The sequence below is a fragment of the Amblyomma mixtum genome, chromosome 3 (assembly GCF_055824585.1).
Source record: "Amblyomma mixtum isolate Tamu chromosome 3, ASM5582458v1, whole genome shotgun sequence".
In the NCBI taxonomy this organism is placed as follows: domain Eukaryota; kingdom Metazoa; phylum Arthropoda; class Arachnida; order Ixodida; family Ixodidae; genus Amblyomma; species Amblyomma mixtum.
In genome coordinates, this window is record NC_143014.1 from 103,291,042 (window position 1) to 103,317,046 (window position 26,005).

At 46.3% G+C, this 26,005-nt stretch overlaps 2 protein-coding genes across 2 annotated transcripts; both read right to left on the minus strand.

The window, feature by feature from the left end:
* Positions 1 to 5,682: 5,682 nt before the first annotated feature.
* LOC149351203 (uncharacterized) lies at positions 5,683 to 8,227 on the minus strand. The gene is made up of 2 exons (XM_089576986.1): positions 8,205 to 8,227; positions 5,683 to 7,147 (listed from the first exon to the last, which is right to left on the minus strand). The coding sequence occupies exons 1-2, from the start codon at positions 8,214 to 8,216 to the stop codon at positions 5,837 to 5,839; spliced, it is 1,323 nt and encodes a 440-aa protein (XP_089433112.1). The 5' UTR covers positions 8,217 to 8,227; the 3' UTR covers positions 5,683 to 5,836.
* A 13,737-nt stretch (positions 8,228 to 21,964) lies between these two features.
* On the minus strand, positions 21,965 to 24,354 carry LOC149351204 (uncharacterized). Its single transcript, XM_089576987.1, has 2 exons — positions 24,343 to 24,354; positions 21,965 to 22,438 (listed from the first exon to the last, which is right to left on the minus strand). Exons 1-2 carry the CDS (start codon positions 24,352 to 24,354, stop codon positions 21,965 to 21,967), a joined length of 486 nt encoding a protein of 161 aa, XP_089433113.1.
* Positions 24,355 to 26,005: the final 1,651 nt, after the last annotated feature.

The following is a 26,005-nucleotide window of genomic DNA, read 5'->3' on the forward strand; positions in this document are numbered from 1 at the left end:
CGAGAAGGGATGTGTCTTTCGTTTATCGATTTCATTCAGTTGTAAGTTGTAGCCCCGTCCTGTCCTCATCTTTCTGTGTCCTGTTTTAAACGCTACATTTGTTCGTTCAGATTATATTGTCTGTGCCGTCATCTATTGCGGTTCGCGGTTCGCATACGTTCATTCCTCATGCCGTTTGAGCTTCCACGTTGAGCTTTGTAGACAGTCTAGCTTCAATGGCAGTTTTAGTGAGCAAACGCAGCGAACGTGGCAGCATGTGGGACTCCACGTGAAGTCTGTGCGATTCGGGGAAACGCCAGCTAAAGCGCCGTTCGGGGGTATACATTTATTGTGACATTTTAAACAGATAGCGTCGAATTGACGTTACATGCTTTGTCATGATCCGCTTCAAAGCAGTCGCCAGTTGTTAACGAACAGGCGCCACCATGGATACTCAGTGAAATGAGAAAAATATTTCGGAGAATTCTTTTACATGTGTGTATGGGTCGCACTACCGCCCTCTACCTCCAGCGGCTGGTGTTGCCTACAGGCGCGTGTCGCGGTGTTTTAAAAATACGTCATTTTCGTAATGGCGTTTCATAATTTCACGTTCAGCTCTAGGATGTACTCGGCTTTTCTTCGCGAAGGCACTAAATCATAGGTGCTCTGTGAAATCGTGTTTAATTGCAGTACTTCGCCCGCTGCAATCATGGAGGACCCGCAAGATGCGTCGAACTGTTATTGAAGCACAAGAACGAAGCGCCGACGCACGGTCCGAAAGCGAGAAGAAAAGCGCCGGAGCATGGCGTTTACTGCGCCTTACGGAACTGCTGCGAGATAACAGGATTTGAGAGCTAAGTAACATAATGACCGCTATCGTGGTGCTGGTGCGTAACCTCAGAGTGTCGTCAAATACAGTGTATTTATGAAGCTGTTCACACTCAGCTCTTCAGAAAACTCTCTGAGCAATTGTGCTCTTAGCATCGCTGATCCATCTGATGATATTTGCAGGAGATAAGCGAGCGAAGAAACATTCTTTAACTTTGCCACACATTGAAAGCTGCTTTCTACTAAAATTCCTACGTGTGATATTTTTAGGCGTTTTTTTTTTGTTCTCAGGGCAATCTAGTATTTCCCTTTGTTTTGAACATATGGTGCTCCATCCTGGAATGATTTTTTTATTCACTGCATTTGGAATCATGACAGGTTAGCCACTGTGTTTTCGTAAAGACAGCTTACGTCTCAACCTGTGGACTTACCTATCCCAACCACGCCTTTAGCGTTGAGACTTACAGGGCTATTCTTTAAGAAAATTAGATATAAAATTTTGTGAAAATGAAAATATTATTATGTATAAAAGAATCTGCACTTCATTACTCGATATTCGTTTTTATATTTGAAGGTATCTATCCGTATTCAATTCACTTTCGAAAAATTCGATATTTGCCCACTACTACGAAAAATGATTCAGCGTAGTGCCATGTCAAGGTGCGCTTCAGTTTGAAGCTGTATCTACGTGCCTGATGAGCATGCAGCACTTCTGTTTTTTTTTCTCGATACCAATAGATATGCCGTTATGTGAACTACTGTCGGTAAAAAAATATAGTTTTTCGTCAGTCCTAGTGCAGCCAACTCTGGGGGTGTGGTGCGATCAAAATTTCCCTTCGGAGTTCCTTTTTTTTTTCTGAGTTGTTAATACCGGCTTTCAGTGTGCTCGCACTAGATGCCTCGCAAGAGAAAAAGCCGTCCTGTATTCGGATGAAGCCTCCAGCTGCCAGCTGCCAGCCGCCACCTGCCACGCTTGGCAGGTGGCAAAATGAAAGTGGGAGAGGGAAGACGAAGAGCGGGTGACAGGCGACGGGCTGCCGGTGGCAAAGAGGAGAGAGGAAAATTTCCTTTTCCTTTTCGTGCCCTAACACTGAGGGGGTCACTATCGAAAAAGCCGTTATGCGTCCTGGTGAAGCTGTTGGTGCCTTGGCAAAAGAAGAAAACCGGTTTCGCGGCAGCTGCAGCCAAGGGCGAAACCTGTGCACGCCAGCTGCAGCCAATTGGAACATAGAGTAGCATGCCTGCTGCAACCTAGTCGAAAGGAGGCAAACCGGTTTCGCGGCAGCTGCAGCCAAGTGGCAAGGCAGAAACGGCGTTAAGCCAGCTGGCGCTCACATTGTCTCTAAAACTGTCTAAGTAACCCTTGCGAACGGTCCATACATATTGTGCTCGCCCACCTACGTCGCATTTAGTTCAATTAAGTGAATGGGGGTTAATTTTTTAAATCACGAAACCTGAAGCAAGCATAGAATTGCCCCGAGCGTGTTCCGATTAACTGTGGCGGTAGATGTACACACAGCGTACAGCGCATGGTAGGCTAGCGGTGTATGCAGGAAATATGATGTTCTCCTTGAAGCAAGAGGCTATTTGTGGAGTAGGTGGCCAGTTCCTGCGCAGCTTGGAAGAGGTGCTCTGTTCGCTAGTCGTCAGACATTGCATACCCGCAATCCACATCCAGAGCGACATTGTCCCTGCATGCTTTCCTACACCGTCACCGCTAAGTCGGTCAGAGTCTGAGCCAGTCATAATCTCAGAAAATTAGATGCCAACTCTTCTTTGACTGCCTCTCTACAGGAAAGGCATTTCGTTGCTGATTAATGCGGCCCAAGCCACCCATGCAAAGGTAATATTCCTTGATGGCTGCGGTGCAAACCACATCTTTCTTTGTTTTCCCCGCAAGGCATTTCCTTTGCACAGAACTTTCATTCATTGAGATTTTTTAGGTACGTTGGTGGTTTATCAGGGACGCTGCAGAAACGTCAGTACGCATTAGAGCAGCCCATCCCATTGACGACGGATTGTTTTCCTTGTCTTTCTCCCTATCATCGACGACAGGCTGAGCACGCCACAGGTTTACCTCGCTTTCTCTGAGTGTGTGTCCTTTCCGGTTTCTTTAGTGTTGGCTTTGCACAATCACCGCTTTCTGATGCCTCTGCAGGAGAAAATCAAGGAGTGAAGAGAGCTTGAAAACCATCGCTCGAGTCGCTCGATGCCTCAATTCCGGAGTAGTCCGCAAGGCTGATGCGCTGTTATAAGGTCTCTTTGGTGGTGACCTCATTTCCTACTAAACACAGAAACATATCAGATCTGTACGTGAACGCAATACCGAACAAAATATGTGCGTGCAGGGTCATCATCCTTATTATATGCTAATCCGGCCGAGCAACAAAACATTTAACCATTATTTCTCACACAATCGTTCCTCATGCAGTAACTCTCCTTTTTAACAGCCCTTCCAATGGCTGCGGCGCCAATAGTACCAGTGCATTTTGTAATCTTTTTTTCTTGTTTCCTTTTCTTCTTGCTATAGATTTTTAATATATTATTTTTCCACTTCTAATTGGATTAAGCCCATTATAATTATTTCGGCCGGGACACTTGTTTTTCAGTCTTTTTTAGTAGTCTAACCATATACTTCGTCTCACAAGTTGTTTTCAGCACTGTTAAAGGAAGCGCTCTCTCCTCCATTCAGGGCCAAGAAAGACAACAAATACGTAGTCCCTAAAATATTTCAGCCAGGACAGCAGCTTAGGCATGTTGGTTACTCATTTGTGCGCTTGTGTCTTGTCCCGGTGTTTTGCGCAGTTCCATCACAAACTAAAATATTTGAGCGGTATTGTGACGCAGCCTTCACAGCGCTGCGAACAGCTTGTGAGATGAAGTATTTGTATTAGGGCCACTGCTTAGCCTAACGATACCACAAAGGGGCCGGCACTTTCAAACTTGAAACAAAACAATATAAGTCCAGTTACTAAATTATGTTACAAAGAGGCTTCTGACATTCCTACCGACACGCTGAAACAAACTTATTTGGTATCCCGTATCAAGGATGTGTCGCTCCGAAAAAATGCATACCTGAAACGTCGCTCTTCAGAAACAGAGAAAATGACCATTTCTTATACTACTTTAGCGACCTCATGAAAGAAAAAATGGTGCGGTTCAACTACTGCTGAACCTAGTTACAGAGCGAAAGCTATGGCGTAGCGGGAAACTTTACGTGGCTTAGCCTGTGTAACGCTTAGTGCGTTTCGGACACTGGATAGGCAGCGCACCAACCCTGCCACCCTGGCAGGTGGCAGTTAATGGTTGATCGCGAGAGTTTGCTCACCCAACGAACGCTGCGGCCTATTGCAGCAGTGCCGCGTGTCCGCCACAACGTTGTCAGCGCTAACGCATGCAGCCCACATCTCTCTCTCATCGCCCCACGTACCTATAAGCGCGATTCAAGCGTCCACTGACCCAGGGAGCCAGTTATGCGCACTTCCTTTCCTTAAAATCATCGCAGTGTAAAACGTTTTGATCGCCAACGCCAATGAACGCCGACGGCCTATGCCTTCAGTGCCGTGTTTCTGCCGCAACGTTGTCAACGCCAACGCATGCAGCGCACATCTTTCACTACCACCACGTAGCTTAAAGCACGACTGAGGTATCCACTGTTCCAAGAGGGCAGTTATGCGCCTTTTCTTTGCTTTCCAAGCTCAAGGTCATTTGAAAGTCAAATTCGCACGGTCCGCGATTGAAGCCCGAGGTCCCGTAGTGAAGCTTTCGCTTCAAAAAAAAAAAAAAACATTTATACTCTGCAATGTTCATATGGGATACGTGCACTCCTATCGGAATAATTGTTATCGCAGAAGCCGTGACAACATAAATATTGTCAAGTTCTTTAGGTGTGACACTGGTAGATCGCTGACGCATAAATACTTCAGACCTTAGCTTTAGCCTTGTTTCCTCTTTGAATGCAAGTGTAATTCATGGGTTGGTTTGAGCCTAGCCATAATCATATGTATATGCAATGTACTAAAATGAAGATCGGTCGAAAGCCAAAGCCGGTAAAAAGCGTTGCCTTCTTATTTCGTACTGTACATTTCTAGTATTAACAAATATAAAGTGATGCTACGTCCCACCTAAGGCTGGCATGTGTTAGTAAATATACGATTAAGATTCCATTTTTTAGTTAACCAATATAATGCCCATGTGCATTCGATGGTAAGGTAATTTTGATGATACTAACACATACAAATGAGGGAAGGGGGGGGGGGGCGGGTGGAGGAAGAAGTGCTTTCCGAATTCGGCAAAGTTAAATGCGACTATGCTGGTACTTTGCTCAGTAAAATTCGAATTCTCGCATTCTAAACACATGGTGATTAAAGTCTCACCGTTATCTGAAAATTTTAGAATTAGTGATACAAAATAGCGATGCTGGAAGTTTTAGAAATGGAGTGGTTCGCACATTGCAGAAGGACTTTTTTCATCCATTTCTTAAGCGCTGTCAAACGAAGACATGCGCAAATGATAAAAAATTGACCAAGCAGAGCTTTATCATGCTACCCTGAACAGAGCGCTCAGCTGTTTGCAAAAACATTTACGGTAATCTTCAGTGAATGGGAAGAATTATAGCACTGCATGCAATAAATATTAACCAGGAAGGAAAACGTCTCTTACTGGCTAGTGAAGTATTAGTTGCCTGCTCACGGTGTTCTTGTGACAAAGATAAAATTCAACGCATCTGCCAAGTCAACAAGAAATCGTCGTCAAAGTGTCAGTGACGATTTTATTTGAGGGCTTTATACAATAAAATGTATGCTTAACGACAACAATGACTGCTGTGGATGAGGGGCGCGAGAGAGGTGCTGTACAGATTATGGAACCACACAACACGCCTTGATGCACAAGTTCCTGAATAAGCTTGGCTGCTGGTGAATGGCTTTTAAACTGGTTACTTTAGACCAACTTTTTCCAAGCCAGCCGGCACGCAGACGAAGATGGAAAGCACTTGTGCTTGCATGTGTGACGTCCGACCCATGGGGGCTCAGTAATGGTGCTTTTTGTACACGTTAAACGATGGTCCTCGTCCGTTAATACGCACAGGCTTGAAACCATTGCCACCACTGAAACTGCTAGTGCTGGGGCCTCCATAGCCACCACTACTGGAGCCTCCATAGCCACCACTGCTGGGGCCTCCAAAGCCAGCCCCACCGGCACCGCCACCGTAGCCGCCGCCCCCGCTTCTTCTGAATCCACCACCGCCTCCGCTTCCACCGAATCCACCGGATCCTCCGTTTCCTCCGTTTCCTCCGTTTCCTCCGAATCCACCACCACCTCCGTGCCCACCGAATCCACCGGCTCCTCCGTTTCCACCGAATCCACCACCTCCTCCGCTTCCACCGAATCCACCACCTCCTCCGTTTCCACCGAATCCACCACCTCCTCCGTTTCCACCGAAGCCACCACCGCCGTGTCCCCCCGACAAGCCGCCAGCTCCGGGTCCTCCGGAAAAGCCGGATCCGCCACCGTGTCCTCCGGAAAAGCCAGCGCCACCACCGGGTCCACCGGCGAAGCCTCCTCCACCACCATTTCCTCCAGCGAAGCCACCGCCGTTACCGCCTCCGAAGCCACCGCCATTGCCAGCGCCTAATCCACCACCCCCGCCGTTGCCGTTACCGCCGCCGAAGCCGTTACCTCCTGCTAGAGCGCCGTCGAGACCAGCGTCGCCTGCACCGTCGAGTCCCAACAGGGCACCAGCATTGTTGTAATTGACAATCTTCTTGATGGTGTGTGTAACAGTTGCGACAGGCTGCCTCACGTAGGTGGTGACGGGCCTGGTGACATAGCGGAGCTTTATAACGGGCTGCTTGACGTACGTCACCGACGCCACGGGCGTGGCCACTGGTCCCGGAATTGAGACGGGTGCCGAGACGCTCACTGGGCCGCCCACAGTTGCCGGCCCTGCAGCCACTGCCACCGGAGTGGCCACACCCACCACTGTTGGCCCGGCGGCCACGACTGCTCCTCCGCCTCCGAGGCTACCCAAGCTGAGGCCGACAGCTCCCAAGCCGCCATCACCCAGGCCACCAGCACCCAGGCCGCCGGCACCAAGTCCGCCAGCACCAAGTCCGCCAGCACCAAGGCCACCAGCACCCAGGCCACCAATTCCTAGGCTGCCAAGGCCGCCGAGGCCGGCCAGGCTACTGATGCCTGTCAGAGCTGCGGCGTCACCGACGAGAGCGTGCGATCCGAGGCCGCCACCGAGGAGCGCAGCACCTCCCAAAGAGCCGCCGCCGAGTGGGCCACCACCCAGTGCACCGGCCGATGCGGATGCCACCAGGGCAGACAGCAGCACCTGGGTCACAGACAGGCTCGCGGTTGCGCTTACGCCAGAACTACGGTACCAATAACGAGTGTTTTAAAAGGCCGTCTATGTCTTCATGGCTTCTGACTGCCTCTGGAAACAGCCAGGTGAACAGCAACAAAATTCGATTTTGCCGCTCTAACAATGCCCTGTTACAATTCCTTGCACAATTTGTCCTTGAGGTTCGTGCCGTTGTGGTAAAGGCTTTTAAGGCCAACAACGTTCAGGAAAAACCTCCGAGTCTAGTGTAAATTGAGCAGACATTGAAGATTGGAAGAATTTCTCCTCCAGAGCGCACAAGAGAAAATGACAGGTAGGATGGGAAAGTCATGTCACAAGCTTTAGAAAGCAAGTAAGCATAAACTCTTGCTTTTGAATTCAATAAGTTCGTACAGCAGCCTGATGTTTCTACGAGGTCCGACAGAAACTGCAGGCTGATGTGCTAACGAAAAATGTGGCACAGCCTGGCAAGCAGAAGGGAGCGCGCGTTTTTAGGACGCGGCTTCAGGTTATCTTAAATCAGCACATATGTGAATAGCGGATTGACAGGCCTATTCATGCCGAAAACAGAAGCTGGTCACCATTGTGCACGAATAAAAGAATGAATAACCAAGAACCACACATATGATTTTGTTGATGTTTCGAGTCTTCAGCACGACGTATTTCCCTAGCAGCTTTCTCCAGAGCCACTCGCAGCATTAAGACTTTTGCGTGTACTTGCAAAAATATATTCAGGAGAAACAGTATAACCGTTTTCGCAATAAACAGATGTACACGTGCATGCCCAACGTCATCTCACACCATGAAGCAGGCAATATTGATTAGATCTAATTGATGCCTGTATCCGTGTCTCTGAAAAAGGTTGCCTCACAAACAGGCAATCAGTTATTATGCAAGGGAAGGAATTTCTCAATCCAAATGGCGATGATTTTGACTTGCTGCCGGAAGCTCGTTTGCGGGCACAGAAAGTTGAGTCCGGTCACGCCGCAGGCTGGGGAAGTTCCACACACAAAAAAAGACCAAGATTTTTCTTGGAAGCGGTACTCACGGCGAGACGCATGATGCGGCTCAGACGAGGCAGAAGTCAAGCTAGCCTCGCTCAATGGCCGTCCTACCTTGCCTCTCTTTATACCCCTCAGCGAGAGGGTTTGGGTGAGAACGACACGGATTTCCCAGATCGCGGGCAACGGGGCGGTCGTGCTGCGGGCGCTTACCGTGCCGGCGTAACTTATGCCACCCGGCTTCTAGGCTATCACACCGCCATCCCAAACGAACACCGCCTTCATTTCATTCTCATCGTGTCCGTGTTTTCACTGCTGATGCGCTCACTGCCTAAACGAGTTCTCGTCGGCGACCTTATCGTGGCTCTTCCTCAAGGCTGGCCGATGTTCGCCTCTGGAAATAAAGTCACTTTCTTGCAACCTCTCTTATTCCGCTCAGAAAACAAAACTCCTTCCGTTATCGTGAAGCAAGCTCGTTGTATCAGTTAATGTCTCCGCCAATGTGCGATAACTCATGGCATATATCGTCAGATGTAAAGGAGCATGCCAGCTTGAAAACTTTATGCAACTGGAGCTGTGAATTTACATTCTGATACTTAGTGCAAAACAAATGAAAACTTTTATTGTTAGTCGGGTTCTCCCGCACTCAAACGGCCTTCTTGCGCAGTGTCGCAGCTATTGCAAACATACACCATGTATTTCAAGGAAGCTGGCCTCTCATTTTTAGAAATACGCTCTTTGAGGCAAAGAGATTGCTTTTACGGCTGGTAACGTCAGTCTAGGAGGATGTCAGGAAAAGGGTGAACTGTGTGAACAGTTATGTTGGTTAACTAAATTCTAATTAATAAGTTTCAAATAATACGGATACGCGCCTGCTATCAATTACAGGCTTTTAGCTGGCCATTCGTAATCTCCCTATCTCTTTTTACAATTCCCAAACAGGCGATCGTTCTTGGCGCAGTGGATGAACAAAATTTGGCAGTTTGATACGCGATGGAAATGTCGCGCGACTGCGGTGCCCTCACAGAAACGTCCATTTGTACACAGCCCTTTGTGGCACTGATACCACGTGATATTATGTGTCCTGCCCGCGCAGCGGTGCTCGCTGCTTTTATACCCTGCTCCAGTCAGTCCCTTGAATTCTCAGAGTTCTTTTAGCGCACAAAAAGACGACACGTGAAGACAAGAACGACAAGACAGAGTACTACTTGCAACTGATTTTATTCGGGAAAAAAGCAGTCGATTTATATACCTCTAAAAAGGGGGGGGGGGGGGGGAGTGGGGGGCGGGTGAACAGGTACATCAGCACGCGCGAGGGCAACAATTGAAAAACCAAAAACCAAGAAAGGGCACAGGTGTATCATCGTCTTTGACAACATATCCAGAAACGAAACATCTTTATCATAAATTGTCAGAGACGGCGTGCTGACACATGCGCTCCCACACATCCTATGATACGCCTCCGCGAGCCCCACGAACATCATTCACGTTCAGAATGGGAGAGAGGGCTTTCGCGCGACATACGTTCCTGCAGCTCGAGGGTCGCAAAAAATTGCGACCTCGTGTTGTATTAATGCTAAGCAATTTGCACCCGTGAAGAATACCGTACAAATAGGTATATTTAGAGCCTCTCCGTAAAAGGAAGGCATAGTGGGAGGGGATGAGGCCCTTTTAAAACTGCGGAAAATGCTTTCAGTGTCAAATTCTCTTTATTTCCCCTGAAAAAGCGGAATGCTTAGGCTGATTTAATGAATATCATTTTGTATACCGTAACAGGAATGAATTCGGCCTCTCGCCATTTAGATTTTGCATTGCATGGGCGTCCGGAAGGGGGGGGGGGGCAAGGGAAGGTGGTTGCCCCCCCCCCCCCCCTACCCCCTGGAATTACGGATATTATGTGCGCACTAGTTCTTTTTTGGTGCTAACCTACCGCCGCCCCATCCCCGGACATCGGGTGCCCCCCCCCCCTGGAAAAAGTTCTGAGGATGCCTTTGTTGTTCAGTGCACACTCCTTGAACAACCACGCACGCCAAATAATGCAATCAAATCTGCCTTCCAAGACCAATATCCACGTAGGGTTGAGTGAGCATCAGAGGCGGTGTTCTTTGAGGCGCAGGTGGACACTTAAAGCGTTTCGGACCGTCTGGCGAGCTCTTTTTGTAGCACGGCGTGACAAGGAATTGAAGCCGCTGACGCTCGCTCCGTCGAGCGATAGCTGCAGGAGGAAGCGGAAGCCAACGAGCACACTTGAGGGGCGAGCTTCGGGCGCTCTTCACGCCCACAATCAAAATGATGTCATCGACGGTCTGGACTCAGGAGACCCGGAACTCTCCTATTCGTTCGTGCAGATGCGCACGAGGGGAGCGATAAGTCGCTGTTGGCGAGTAAAGAAATTTATCAGCCGACAGAGCTTCCTCTGTTGCGCGTATGTTGCGCTGACGAATAGTGTGACACGTGAACGCGCCTCGAGCGAAAATGGCCGCCACGGCCCTTATGCGCCGACTCGCGTCCACTCCGCGTATCAGTGGCCGCGAAAGCAAGAAAAAAGACAAATCAGGCTACGAGGTGAGGAAGAACGGCGCGTGTGCGTGACAGAGGTGGGTCAGAGTTTCGAAGAACATCGAGAAGAGAGAGTAAAATTTTTCCCTTGCAAGGTTCTACTTTCTTTCTGACGAAGGAGAGAGGGACACCACAAAAAAAAATGATTTTGAGGTGAATCCCAACCTTGATCTGCCCGAGGAATTTTTAAAGGCAACGGTCTTTGTGATCCCCTAACTGCCTAACTCCTGCTTTGTGACCGCCACCTATTTACTGAAAGTTTATTTAGAAAACGAAGTGACCTCTAAGCTAGAATAAAAGCGAGACATCTAGTTGAGGTCACAAGTGACGGATCGAGGTCTTCCACTGAGGTCGTCAGAGCCAGTATTTCTAAACGCCAAGCCAACCAACTGCCATGTCCACTTGAAATATCAGGGGAGTAGCTTGTTAAACAGCACATTGAGGAACTGAGTGAGCATTTAGAAAAAATTATTTAATGCTTCCTTTTACATGAGTCCATATACAGACGCATTTTAAATAGCGCAAGTCACTCCGATATACAGGTCCGGTAGTAAGGATGACAGCCAGAACTATCGACCAGTATCGAGAAGTTATTGATGAAACGTTTTACACATTTTCTAGATAAATATAACGTACTAGTTGACAACCAGCATGGATTCAGGAAAAACAGATCTACTTCCACGGCTGTACAGTGTTAAAGTGAATTTATGAACAAAGCATTAAATAACATAGAGTATGTAGTTGGCATTTTTATTGATATTAAAAAAGCGTTTGACACTGTGAACCACGATATACTGCTATCAAAATTACATCAGTATGGATTCAGAGCTCAATCAAAGCAGTTTTTCGAAAGCTATCTTTCTGGCCGCAAGCAATGTGTGAAAATTGACAAATCCATATCAAGCGTTCATTCCATCCTATGTGGCGTTCCTCAGGGCTTGGTGTTGGGATTGTTACTCTTTTCTTTGTACATAAATGATCAGCCAGATGCTCTGAATTATGCCAAACTATTATGTATGCTGATGATACAGCCCTTCTCTGCTCTAGCCATGTACCTAATATGGTCGAAACGCGCGCTAATAGTGACCTTTATATGATATGCCAGTGGTTTCTACAAAATAAATTAACAATTCAACCTCAAAGATTAAATACATTGTCTTATCCAGTCTATATATAAACTCAAATAGCTTAAATGAGTTACGAATAGGCGCGAACCCCCTCGAACGAGTCGATCAACAGATATATCTTGGTGTAACTCTAGATTCAGCTTTCAGTTTTAATCCTCACATAATTCGTGTAAGCAGTAAATTGGGACGGGCTTGCTTTGTCTCAATAAAAGCCAGAAAGTTCTCTCGCTTCGCACATTAAAAATTTTGTATTATTGCCTTTTTCAAAACAATATGACTTATTGTATAGAGTCCTGGGGACTTACATTTAACACTTACTTAAATCTAATAGCACTTTTACAAAAACAGCCCTTCGTATAGTAACACATAGTAAACGCACAGATAGATCCGCTCCGCTATTTCGTGACCTAGACATTACACCTTTCTTTGCTATGCGGGATTTGAAACTAGCTTGTGTGGTTATACATATACTAACACATAACATCCCACTGCCATCATCTGTTTTCGTATATCCATCTCGTCCAACTAGAATTTTTTTCAGTTGTCGTTTTAACCTTTCAGTTGTGAATAATGTGTACGGTAAAAAAACTATTGCCTATGCCAGTGCTAAAATTTGGAACCAACTGCCAGCTAAATTAAAAACAGGTCAATTGTCAATCGCCAAAATAAAGAAGTTTTTTCGGAGCCATTAATATTCGACTCCACTATAAATCAGTGTTTCTCTTGGATGCATTCATTCTTTTATTTCTTTGTTTTCGTCCTCCTAACTATTGTATAATTTCTTGAGAATTTCGCTTTTATTTGTATTTAACTGGCGCATAACTGCTGTATAGTACTGAGTTGTCGCGCTATAATATTTTTTGCACTTCCTGCATGGGCCCAAGACTACCGAGAAGGCTAAGGGCCCAGATGATTCGCATGTATTCTTTTTACTAACTGTTTGAATAAAGTTGATTTTGATTTGATTTGATTTGATTTGATTTGATTTGATTTGATTTGTATTTATGCACGTCCTATCTATGTTGGGGTTAGGGTGGTCGAGTAACCGACGTCTCCAGCTTTTGAAGGGAGCCGTGATGATAATAATGGCCTAACTGACATCGTTGCCATACAAAATGCACCAGCTTGACACCAGCATGCCTGCACTCGTGAGGCCCGTGCGCTGTGCGATGTCAGTGCACGTTAAAGAACCCCAGGCGGTCGAAATTTCCGGCGCCCTTCACTACGGCGTCCCTCATAGCATGAGTCGCTTTGGGACGTTAAACTCCAATAACCAAACCAACCAAACCTACGTATCCTTCACACTCGCGCAGGGCCCCATCATGGCTCGCTGTGCTTGTCAGAGGTAGGAAGCCGTGACAAAGTTACGGCGAGGGGGAGAAAAAGAAGGGGAGTCAGGTGCGCGGATGACGCCGACGATGCTGTAACTTTGTCCAACATTCCCTCTACAGCTGTCGCCGTAAAACTGTTAACGTCTTATGTTGGCATTACACCCGGTCGTAAGCGCCTGGAATATATTAAAAGAGGGAAAGAGACGAAAGGTGAGGTGGGGAGGCTCACCAGACCAGGATTCTAGTTGGTTATCCTGCACAGGGGAAATAGAAAGCGCGGCAGAAAGAGAAGGGCTACAGAGAAGGTTGAAGTATAAGCGCTGTAGCATTGAAAAATAGCCAGCGTGGGCATCATTTAATGCCATGCACGGTTTTAGTAGTTACTTAAAATAAAACAGAACCTCGCCATTTTCAAAATTTCACTACAGTCAGCAATTTTTGTGGACTGACGCACTCATGAAACTCCAACTGCCCAAAATAGGCGCAGACAAAGAAACGCTGCCAACTAGTTCGAGGAAGCACGCCGCTGTGCTCTGCTGTCCCTTCCTGAGATTGTAAATAATACGCATAGAGTTAAGCGACAAAAAAAAAAAAAACATGTTAGGAATAATCTGTTAAGAATTTCTTGAGGCATGGCTGCCTAAAACTATTGCGCTATCTTCAAACTACAGGAAGTTCGGCAAGAACACTAACGTGATCTTCGTCATTGCTATTACTGACACGTATGACGCTTCCAAAAAGCTTTCTAGGAAAGCGCTCATCTTAGCACAACTTAGTAGAAAAACGTTTTTCCTTTCTAGCTACTTTTGTCTCTAAGGCGTATGTTCCTTATCGGGGAGTAAGGACCAGCAGTGGCTACATAAGAAAAGGAAAGCTGAAACACAAGAATGGGACTGTTTGGGTTAGCTTAAAGGCATGCAGCTTTAAATGCACCTCGTGAAAAAGCAGAGAGAATGAAAGTAGCCTATTGGATTGCGCAGCAATATTTATAGTGAAACCAGTCTGTGCAATGTGTTTATTGCTACTTGCGGGACCCGTGGCGTAAGGAGAGCCATAATCGGTAATGGTCACTGCTCCATGGATCGTTGTTGCAAGCACAGGTGATTACAGTTCGGGGCCCGCCCATGCTGAAGCCGGGATAGTGCCTTGTCTGGTCTGGGAGGCTCGTCTAGTCGGATAATCGAGCTTGTTTGCTAGTCCCGGCCCCGGCGGGGCTCCTGCAATATGAGGTAGAGGCCCCTCCAATATGAAAAGGAACAAACAGGTTGTATGAGAACAGGAATTTTTTAGTTCTTTCTGTAGTAAAGCTGCTCTTGTATATTATACACCAAGCAGGAAACTAGCTAGAAAATAGGAGGAACAGAATAGGAATGAAGAAAAATCTTTATTCATAAGGATAGCACTTTCACCTACATGGGGAAAGGGCCGGATTACAGGGTTACGTGATAAGTCCTCAAAAGGTTGCGTGGAAGAAAGTTGTAAACGGAAGTTGTCCGCAAAAGTGTTCGCCGGAACTATCGATCATAAGTTATATGGGAAATGAAATGAAATGTAAAAGTTGATTAAGCAACAGTTGATAAGTAACATATATATAATGATAGTAGTGATAGTAAATAGACAGCAAAAAATAGTGATAGATAGTGATAATCATAGCTACTGATAGTGGAATTCAGTGTTTGAGATAGATAGCGGTAGTGATGGTAGTGATAGTGATAATGATAGCTGCTGATAGTGACAGTGCTAAAGATACATGGAGATAGTGATGATAGTCTAGTTGATGATAGCCGTTATGATGAGTGATAGTGATAGTCGATGATAGCGTTGATGGTAGTGGTGAAGTTAGTGGTAATGATAGTAATGATGATGATAGCGAAAGCGAAAAAGGTCGTCTGTCCCAGTCCGCAAAGGTCGTGGATTCGAGTTCCATGAATATCATGGGTTCAAGTCCCGTGAAGGTTGTTCGGGCGTCAAGATAGCCATGAACGTTGACATAGTTAAGCTTACTCCCCATAACATACAAATTAAAAACGGAGGTTGAAAGAGAGGAAAAGGAAAGACTCACATTTCGGCTCTTAAGAACACCTAAGTGCTATCCGGTAATTTTTTACGTATCTGATTCAAACCGGGGCAAACCCACAGCTGCTGTGGATAGTCGACGGTGCTCCGATGTTGATCGGTACAGCAAGCAACTGGCGCTCGGGTGACTTCTACATCGCACAGTACAAGGGCCTCTAGAATTTCGCTCCATCGAAATTCGACAGCCTCGCGTGGACGTCTGGTTGGTCGCACTTGTCGTGGCATATCCTTGGGCACAAGTATTCCAGATAAACTCAAAGAACCAGAAAAAAAATCCCCCACACACACACACGCACGCACGCACGCACGCACGCACGCACGCACGCACGCACGCACGCACGCACGCACGCACGCACGCACGCACGCACGCATGCACGCAAACACACACGCACGCGCACGCGCGCGCGCGCTCATGTGTGTGTGTGTGTTGGGACGGAAAACTTACTCGACAGCTGATAATGTAAGTAGAAAGTAGAAGTCCTCTTCCTGGAAACAAATATTACTTCGACGTTTCGCCCAAGAACTGGCCCTCTGCTGGTAGAGCGCCGCATACGAAATTCGGAAGCCATGGGTTCCGATCCCATCGGCGACACGTGATAGTTTTTCGACTACTTTCTAATTAATTATGTTTGATCGAAAAATAATTACACTAATAATTCCCAATTGATTAAATCAGCAAATAAAAAGGTCAAAACATTCTGCTATGCTCCTTCGTTTCGGCAACTGTTGGCTTCCTTCAATATATTCCATAACGAGCACCTCCTTTCCCTTCCCTTGTCTACTCGATATATACCAAGTGTTTAAGGGAAGCCGGCCACTAATTTTCAAAACTAGGATTTCTGGTGTAAAGAGAAGCTTTTTGTGGGATAGTAATACCAGCGTTGTCGGACGTCAAAAAAAAAAGGTGAGTCACGGTAACTAGTAATTGACTAATTCAAATAGTTAACTTTGTAACTGCTACAATAGGCACCTAACTACAACTACAGATTTTTAGTCGGCCGTTAGTAATAGCCATTTCAGCTTTTAGAATTTCGAAAACACGATTATCCTCACCACTGCGGCTCGGCTAATTTGGGCCTTTTCTGGCGCCATTCGAAAATCGGGCGCTTGCGGGAGGGCGCAAAGCAACGTCAATCAAATCCCTACACATCGTGACGCACGTACCACGCGACAATCTCAGCTCCCATCCTCTCTCCGTGCTGCAGTGCTCCTCGCTCCTCGCCACTTCGCTGCTTTTTTTTTTTTAGCGAAGCGGAGACGTACTAGCGTAGACACATACCGGCGTCCGGTGTACCCTTATACGTCTACGCTAATACGTCTCCGGTAGATTGCTCGCGATTTGATTGACTTCACTCTCGGCTTTCGAATGGGGTGAGAAATGGCCCAAATTAGTTGAGCCGCAGCGGCGAGGGTAATTGCGTTCTTGAATTTCTAAAAATTGATGTGGCTTTTACTAACAGCCGACTACAAACCTCTAATTGTAGTCAGGTGCCTATTGGCACTAGTTACAAAGTTGACTATTATAATTTAACGAATCACTTCACTAGTTAACATGACTCGCCTGTTTTTAAACGCCCGTCAACATTGCTATTACTATGCCTCAAAAAGTTTCTCTTTACATTCAAAACCCTATTTTTAAAGAACTAGTGGCGGGCTTCATTGAAACACCTGGCATAAATAAATGCCGTAGCCAGTGCTTCGCCCCTAGTGCCGTGCACCGCTTGCGTCATTTATCACTCGCCTCCTATAATGGGGTCGGCAACTAGCGCGCTTCTGAAAGACGCAGATATAAGCCTGAGGGTCGAGGTGAGGGACAAGAAAAATTAGGTGCCTCTAGGGCGTGGACGGCAAGCAAACCAACGGACGCAGGAGCTCTTGCGACATTGCAACGCTGTCCTTTAAAAAAGTAGGTTCAGTAGAGCGCATGCGCCAAAGCTGTGGCGGCTACGCTGCGGAATTTCGATCCCAAAGACTCCGCATGCGTGAAGCGCTGCTCAGCACTCCGCGCACGCGCACTCTCGCGTCGCAGGTTTCTTGCGCGGACAACGTTACGCGTACGCTTCGTAACAACCATTCTGTAGCACGAAAATGCTCTGCTCTCTATGGGTTATCCACACTGGCATACACGAACATCTTACTGCTTGAACTGAAGAAAAGCTCGTAATCGGGTCGTCTCCTTGATTTACTTTCAGCGCAGCCAGTTCGAAGAACCCACAGGGTGGTCACAGGATGGCTTCGGTTTATTAATTTTAAACGGTCCAATTGCACACACGCACACTCGTAATAAGCGCTACGCAAACATTGGCACCCAGAGGTTGGAGACAGTGAGAACGAGATAAGAGAAACATTGAAAACACCAGGCAAGAATTTTGGCCACAGCAAACATTAGTCACTTCTGAGGAGTATCACGAAGGATTGGGAGAAAGGAAGCTACCAAGGAGGGCCCAGCGCATTTTCGTGGAGTAGGCAAGCAAAAAAAAAAAAAACTAAACTAGTGTTCACTTGATGCTCTCTAGCAGATTCTCCACGGCTACTCTTCTCTGGTGGCCGGAAGAGGAGGATAGCCGAGAATATTCTGCTCAGACAACGAGCAGCCAGTCGCACCTCGTTCGCTACAGAACACGTCCCTGGCACTCGTCTTTGAACACTATGGTGATTACCGTTTCCCTTTCCCTTGGATGTGGCCCTTGATTTTTACCCTGCAAAATTTTTTTAGGCAGTTCATAACCCCAGGTGGTCGAAATTTCCGGAGCCCTCCACTACGGCGTCTCTCATAGCCTTAGTCGCTTTGGGACGTTAAACCCCATAAACCAACCAACCAAGCAGTTCATAGACGGTCCATAGATTTCTGCCTATAAGGCCTATAGTCTCACTAGACAAATCATAAAGAGCAGTCTAAAGGCAATAAAAGTGCTATATACGGTATATAGACAATCTATAGATTTATGGCTATGCACTTTTAGCAGACTTTTGTCTATGACAGTCTATACACTGTGAATAGACAAAAATAAATATCTATAGGAAGGCAATAGAGTCTTTAAGAAGACTGTCTATGGAATATTTTTATAAGGGATATATACCATCGAATTCCATTGTATGCTTCAGTTCTGAGGGTGAAGAACATTAATAGGAGTACCTCAGCAATTGGCTGTAGAAAAAAAAAAAAGAAACGCTGCCACTCTCCGCTGTCTTCACAGTGCAATCGTCCGCACCAGTGACAGTGAGAATGTTTATAGCTCCAGTTCAAATAATATGGGTTGTATGGATTAAGCCTTTTGCAGAAACACTTTTAACGCGAGAGCGTTAGTATCCGCATGTCGGAAAAGATCGTGCGGTGCCGGCGTCGTTGGCGACCGTTTGAGGCCTTGCAGCCGGAGCGGCTGAAGCACGCAGATGGAATGTAGTGCCTTGAGGGAGAGGGGGAGAGTGGAGGCCCCCTCTCACAGCGTAAATCTCCGGAAAAGCAACGTATGGCCGACCACTTCGGTCACGTGACCTTGTGGCGTCACCACAGCCTGCCCACCGGATTGGGAGCAAACTGACAACCGCGGCAGGTGGCAACTAAATTAATGACTGCCCGTGATTGACAGCGCCTGCCATCGCCGAGCCATCGCTTAACCGCTGCGCCACTTTGCCAGGAGCGGTATCAGTATACCGCTAGGGATTCCGATTCCGCATATATGGTCATTGGCCCATTAACGCTATCGCATCATGCCCTTAGAGCTTGAGTGTCCCCTCTAATTTTTTTACTAAATTTGCTTACAGGCTCTAATAACTCGGGACGTACTCGATTGGCAAATTTCTATTCCTTTATATATGAGTCAAACTACCTATCTTGCGTGAACGCGATATTGGAGCTTGTGGTGGTGAAGCGATAAAGTTTAATGTCTGCATCTCCGATTACGGGTGGGGCCCTTATCGGTGCTGCAGGCTTCATGTTTCGGCCTCCTTGCTGAAGTCTCTGTTGCCGCAGAAAAGTAGTTGAAAACGCCGTGCATGTTTCCTCGGTCTCTACTTTGGCCCAAAATGACTTCTCTTGTGAAGTAATTGATGGGCTCTCAGGCCATAAAGGCGTGTTAGTTCACTCTCTTTTCCATTCTCCAAATCACCCTATTTGTTTACTACTTTTCCCGACTTCACTCGTTCTGACGACAATTCGATTATTGATGTTTTAGCTGATCGTTTCGACACATTCTCTGCTTTCTCAGCAAGCCACGGCGTAAATTTTCTTGCTAATTACTTTGAATGTCTTGTCAAGGATTGCGTTCAACGCTTTGTTCCTATCAAAGCTAAGAAAAGAAATACTAATGTTCCTTTGATGACTCGAGACATTTTGCATTTATCTCGTCGCGTTCGTAGGCTAAGGCGTTCTAGAAGAAACAACGATCCCATAACCTTAGACAGATTTCACAAGGCAAAAAATGAACTTAATCTTAAGTTGCGCATGGCCAAGGATTTCTTTTTTTGTGTCCACCTGCGCGATCTGTTAAGAACTAACCCCCGAAAATTTTGGTCATCCATCTTACCTCGTGATACTTCATCCACTTCGTTCAGATTAGATAATGACGTCATCAGTGAGCCGTCTGTAATATCGGATGCTTTCAACAAATATTTTCACTCGGTGTTCGTTCCGGATAACAACGTCATTCCGCCACTCACTAATATAATATCTTCTCCAGCAATCAGTGATGTTCTCGTAAACACTGATGGCATCCCAAATCTTGTACTAAACCTCGACGTTAAGAAATGTACCGGCCCAGATGGAATACACAATGCGTTCCTGGTTCGTTACTCCACGTTGTCTTCGAAATATCTGACCATCATATTCAACAAGTCCTTATCATCTGCTACCGTTCCTTCTTGGAAATTAGGAAAAGTGCTCCCTCTTTTTAAATCCAGGGATAGACAGTGCTTGTCGAACTACAGACCGATTTCATTGATATCACAGTCATGCAAAATGTTGGAACACGTCATTCATAAACACATCATGCTTCTTCTTGAATCCAATAATTTGCTTCAGCAACATTCAGCATGGGCTTAGGCGCGGTTTTAGTACGGTAACACAATTAACAGAATTCGCTCTTGATATATTACATAAACTCGATGTCGGTAACCAAGTTGATGCCATTTTTATAGAATTCTCGAAAGCATTCGATACTGTTCTACATTCCAAGCTTCTTGCTAAACTAAATGCTATACTAAACAATCCTCACTTGGTTGATTGGATTTCTAGCTTTCTCTCATCTCGTTCCCAGTTCGTATCCTATAATTCTTCTCATTCTGCTGCTGTTGATGTAACGTCAGGAGTGCCTCAAGGCTCCGTCCTTGGACCACTGCTCTTTTTAATTTATATAAATGACTTGCCACATTACATTTCTTCTAACATTCGTCTTTACGCTGATGACTGCGTTTCATACGAAGTAATTATTGGCCCTAATGATCATCGTCACCTCCAAGAGTCATTTGCTATGTTTTGTAGTTGGTGTTTTGTAGTTGGTGTAGTACCTGGCAAATGAGAATTAATTTCGACAAAACCGTCCTCATGTCTTTTTGTAACAAATCTTCCGTTTCCCATTTTAGTTACTCTTTCAATGGCCGTGTGGTAGATAGGGTCTCTCAGTACAAATATCTTGGTGTCATATTCACGCATAACATGTCTTCGTCTAAACACATTGGTTACGTATGTAATAAAGCACTAAAAAACTAGGTTATCTACGACGCACGCTACCCAATTCACCAAAAGACACAAAGCTACTGTTGTATAATCTCTAATCCGCCCTGTTCATGATTACGCAGATGTAGTGTGGAACCCGTACAAGGAATTCGAAATTAACATGTTAGAAGAAGTCCAGAAGAAAGCTGTGCGTTTTATATGTCATCGTTATGATCGCGATTTCTCACCCTCTTCTACACTTCTCTCATTGAATTTAACCACGCTGTCTGCCCGTCGCCACACTGAATCATTAAAATTCTTACATTGTATCGTCAATTCCTCAGTAAGGCTCTCAGCTAACCACTACATTAACTTTGCACCATTATCATCTACAAGAAGTCATCACGAGCTTAATTTGATACCGTATTTTGCGCATGCTAATTTGTTCACATTCAGGTTTTTTCCCCGTTCAATAGAAGCCTGGAATTCTCTACCTGGGTCCATTCCTTCTTGTCCATTTCAAAACTTTGTAACTGCCGTTGAAGACGCATAATAGCTGTGTATTCTTACACTGTCGTTAACAGTTCCTTTCCTGTTTGATATTTCGTTTGTGATTTTAACTTTTTTGTAGTGCTCACTTTGTACATTTTGCTGAATTTTGTTACCTTGCATTTTGTGTTTTTCCCACTCCTGCCATAGCGCATATAATTGCGGTGCAGTATGTATAAATAAATAAAATCAATACGAAACGCCACGAACTAGCGTTTTATGGTGATTGCTATTCTGGCACCGGCTGTTTGTCACAACGCTTGTGCTCTCTTATGGAGTCGCTTTTTCAACACCCTACCGACAACACGTAGGCGAATAGTATTTACCAAATATGGGCTTTATTCATGTCGCCGTATATTACAAATGAAGGTAGGGCTCCATGAACAAATCATGCTCCGGAGCCGACAAAATTTTTAGTCTGAACGTTTTTGATATTGAGGCTGATGGCAATGAAACTGTCTGTTTTGTACTTAGAGGTCTACAATATTTTGCCCAGCACTGGGCTTTTCCGTCTACCAAGCCTTCAGGCCCTTGAGACCGAGTCCGCCGAGACCGCCAAGACCACCGAGACCGCCGAGGCTGAGGCCGCCAAGTCCAGCACCGCCAAGACCGCCGCCCAGAGCTCCGAGACCAGCGCCCTGTCCACCGTGGTAGCTGATGAATGGCTTGACGGCGTGCGAGATGCTAGCAACGGGTTGAGCCACGTAGTTGACGACCGGCTTGGCCACCACACCGTAGTTGATGATGGGCTGCTTGACAACGCCCAGGGTGGCCACAGGGTGAGCGGAAGCGGCGCCAAGAGCGCTGCCCAGGTGGGCGAAGCCACCTCCCAGGCCAAGGCCCCCGAGGCCAGCACCACCACCGAGACCGGAGCCACCACCGAGACCGAGGCCGCCCAGGCCAGCACCGCCGAGGCCTCCCAGGCCGCCGAGGCCTCCGAGGTAACCGGCCGATGCGCAAGCCACGAGGGCGGAGAAGACAACAATCTGCGTAGGCCGCGAAATCCAAGTTTGTAATTTGTGATCGCTATGGCAGCTACACCCAAACTTGTCTTCTCGCCCCTTTTCCTGTTGGAATTGGACTCTTGAGCTCTTGGGAGTACGAAGTCGCGCAGGCGGTCGCCGAGCCCAGAGCTACCCGCGGGCGTCTAAAGCAAAGGTTTGGTGAAGCGAATGCCCACCCAGCTCTCAATGTGAGCTCGCTAGCTATTTAAGATTCCTCATTTGCCGGCAATGTTCGGGCGAGCGCCTCTTTAGTTACGTTGACGTAGTGAGAAAATTTCTGTATTGGGTAGAATGCCGAATAGAAATGTTTGCTTGGCATTTTGACGCTAGTTCCCGTTTTCTTCGGCAGCATATTGAGCGGATAGTTACCTCGCCAGTGGTACAGCCTTTGTCAAAAGTTTAGAGCCCAGGGGGTTTGCTTCTAAGCACTATTGTAGCGCTCCTGTAGCACTCATGGAAGTCCTACGCATCGCAGGGAGCAGGACAGAAAATCTTCTTACCTTCAGGAGATTTAGGACGCTGAGGACGCATTACGATCAAAGCAGTGTGGCCCAGAAGCAAACCCCCTGGGCTCTAAACTTTTGACAAAAGCTATACCTTATGTTTCTCACTTAGCCAACTGTAGAACGCGATGCGACGTAAGTAGTATATTCGCTTTCGTCTCGGGCGAACCGCTTCTGCTTTCACAAGGCGTACTACGTGCTCCTAGAGACAAAATAACTATTAGAATAATAAGCTGCAGTCAGCTCCCTTTTTGACATCCTTAACTGAAGAAAGGTGCTGTGAAACAATACACTGATTGTCAAAATGAAACCTTGGACAACTGTGGCAAAAGGGACAAGAACCTCAGGAGGTAAAACGAGTGCTGAAAGAGAGGAGTATCGTAGTAAGCATATTCGGATTTATTTTATAACAACACTTCGAGCTATGCTAAGCTTGGTGAAACGCCTTCGAACTAGAGGCCGAATTTAGTGCAAGTTTCCATGGTTCACGCTTCTTAACAGAACTTTTTTTTAGAGTGTGTGTGTATCTTCTGGGTAAGAGGGTTGGGTCGGGGGGAAGAGAGAGGAGGGAAACGACAGCTCATGCCATGTGAACTGCAGAAATAGAGAAAAGTTGTATGCTTTTACGCAATGTGCTTCAAAACAGAGCTGCACGCATCTAACTGAGAAACCACTGCGAAAAGTCGCAATGCATACTGTAGGTTCGGTCGTGCGCTCCCACTGGCATTCCTCGGATGCTGTTTGAAGCCAGTTAGTCACAAAAAGCTTAGCACAGCATCGGGGTACATATCTGGAGTCAAACGATAAGTGCAACGCTTGTATTGAACCATCGCAGCAAGAGAAGTGACCTGACGTACAAGCTCTGGCGAATCAGCTGCGCTGAGCATGTCAGTTGCGCTGACCGGCGCTGAGCATGTCATGGGCGTTTCGTGCGTGCGTGTCAAAACACTGCACATGCTCTAAAAGTTACTAATGAGAAAAGAGAAAGTTACTAATGTGCGCGCCAAGGCTCTTCATATATCTTTTGCACCTTTCAATGGTCGAGATGTACTAAAAGCATCGAGTGAGGTACTAACTTTCGGCGAAGCGTATTTGTACATAGTTGGGCACAAATCCGCTTTCCGAAACTACGTATCACATATGACTTGTAAACCCTGAAACCCTCCCTATCTTTCAGCTATGTTTCTGGAAAGGAGCCAATTTCCACCGTGTGCTTATTGCTTACGACAAACATATCCACACACTCCAACAAACAAGCACCACTGCGGCGAAAATAACCTCACCAGCTGTGCACGCACTGATCGCACCGAAAACGAGCGGCCGGGATACAGTCCGACAGGTTACTACATCGCTCCGTCAAGTTCGCACAAAGGCAGTACTCACGAAGGCGTTCATGGTGTTTAGTCCGGACTCGGGGAGCGAGCTACGTCTGCCCTACACGGCGAGACAGAGCGCATTTATAGGCTGTGCTGGCCAGAACATGCCATGCTCTTCAAGGACGACTTGGGTGAAGAGATCCATTTGGCACCGTGATGAGGGAAGAACCGGGGCGAGGAGGAAAGGTAGTGCACAGCTGCGCCTGCTGGTGGAGGCCACTTTGCGGTGAGGAGACCTCGTCGCCTGGCTGGGCCGAAAATCCTCACCTCCCCAGTGTACCTGGCACTGGAAGACAATGAGTGGTATTTTACCCCAGTTTAATTATGAACAGCTCTTTTCAGTAACCTTGTGGTTACTACAAAGAAACATGGCTGACAGGCTTGCCTAGTAAGATCCATGAAGTACGGGCCCACTGCAGAGACTTAGGAGTTCCTATGAATGACAAAGAAATAAAATCTAGACAGGTGCCTTTCTTCTGAATATTTGAAGCCTATCTCTTAGAATTGCTTCAAAAAAGAGGATGGAAATGTGTTTCTGTTTACCCTGAAAGTTCGTATTCACGAATTTTGCAATGCTTCTGTACTGTGCGTATCCGTGGCAAGGATCATTGCAAACAACACTCACGCCGCTAAGAACCAATATATTTTGCCTTTGATATAATGCAAGCCTGTTATTTCATTAACATTGAGAAAAATGCAATGCAAACATTTTGGTTTTTTTGAAGAGAGAAACAAAGGCTTTGTCGCGGTAACTTCTTCAGTGACAAAAATCAACCTGTAAAGTTTGAAAAACTAATAGTTTTATCACAGTTTATTGTGCGCAGTGGGGTTTACATCTGTTGCAAAACAGTGTATTTAGTATGCTCAGTTAAAAAGAATGGTCAAGTTACTAATATCAGTCATTAATTCTCGCGGCTTGTCCCCTCGTTATGAACAGGACACGTCAAAAGGAAATGCTCTCACGTAACATCGCCCTTGACGCACGTGAAGGAGTGCATTGTCGGGTTCACTCGGACGCTCTCCTAGACCAAGAGTTTCCCGGTGAACGAAAGGACACTTGGCGTGGGTTACCTTGGCACTTCAGCCTCAAAACATTTACAATTGCGGACACGTTGGCTTCTGAAAGCATTTGGCGGTTGGTAATATTATGGAATGAGAACAACGGTGCCGGACAATTCTTTCCTCCATCGGATCCCATTGGCGACGCGGAGTAGTTTTTCTAATGTTTTGCAATCAATTATCTTTGAGCGACGAAATAATTGCACAAATAATTTCTAATTGATTAAAACTACAAATAAAAAAGTACGAATCATTCTCCTATGCTCCTTGGTTTCGGCAATTGTTGGCTTCCTTCAATATATATCATAACGAGCGCTTCATTTCCCTTCCTTTTTCTGCTCAATATACAGGGTCTGTTCTGAAAGTGGTAGGACTGATTTTTTTTTCTAAATTTTTTTTTGATGAGAATAGAACAAGCAATTAGAATTCTTCAAAGTAGCACCCTACCGCATCTACACACTGCTGCCAATGAGTTTTCCAGTTTTCGTACGCCTCCAGGAACGCCTGGACTGGAATGCTGTTTAGCTCCCTCGTCACGGCCTGTTAAACCACCTCTAGCGATTCGTGGTGCTTCCCCTCGAGCGTCGATTTTATTCTGGCTGTAGGGGGGC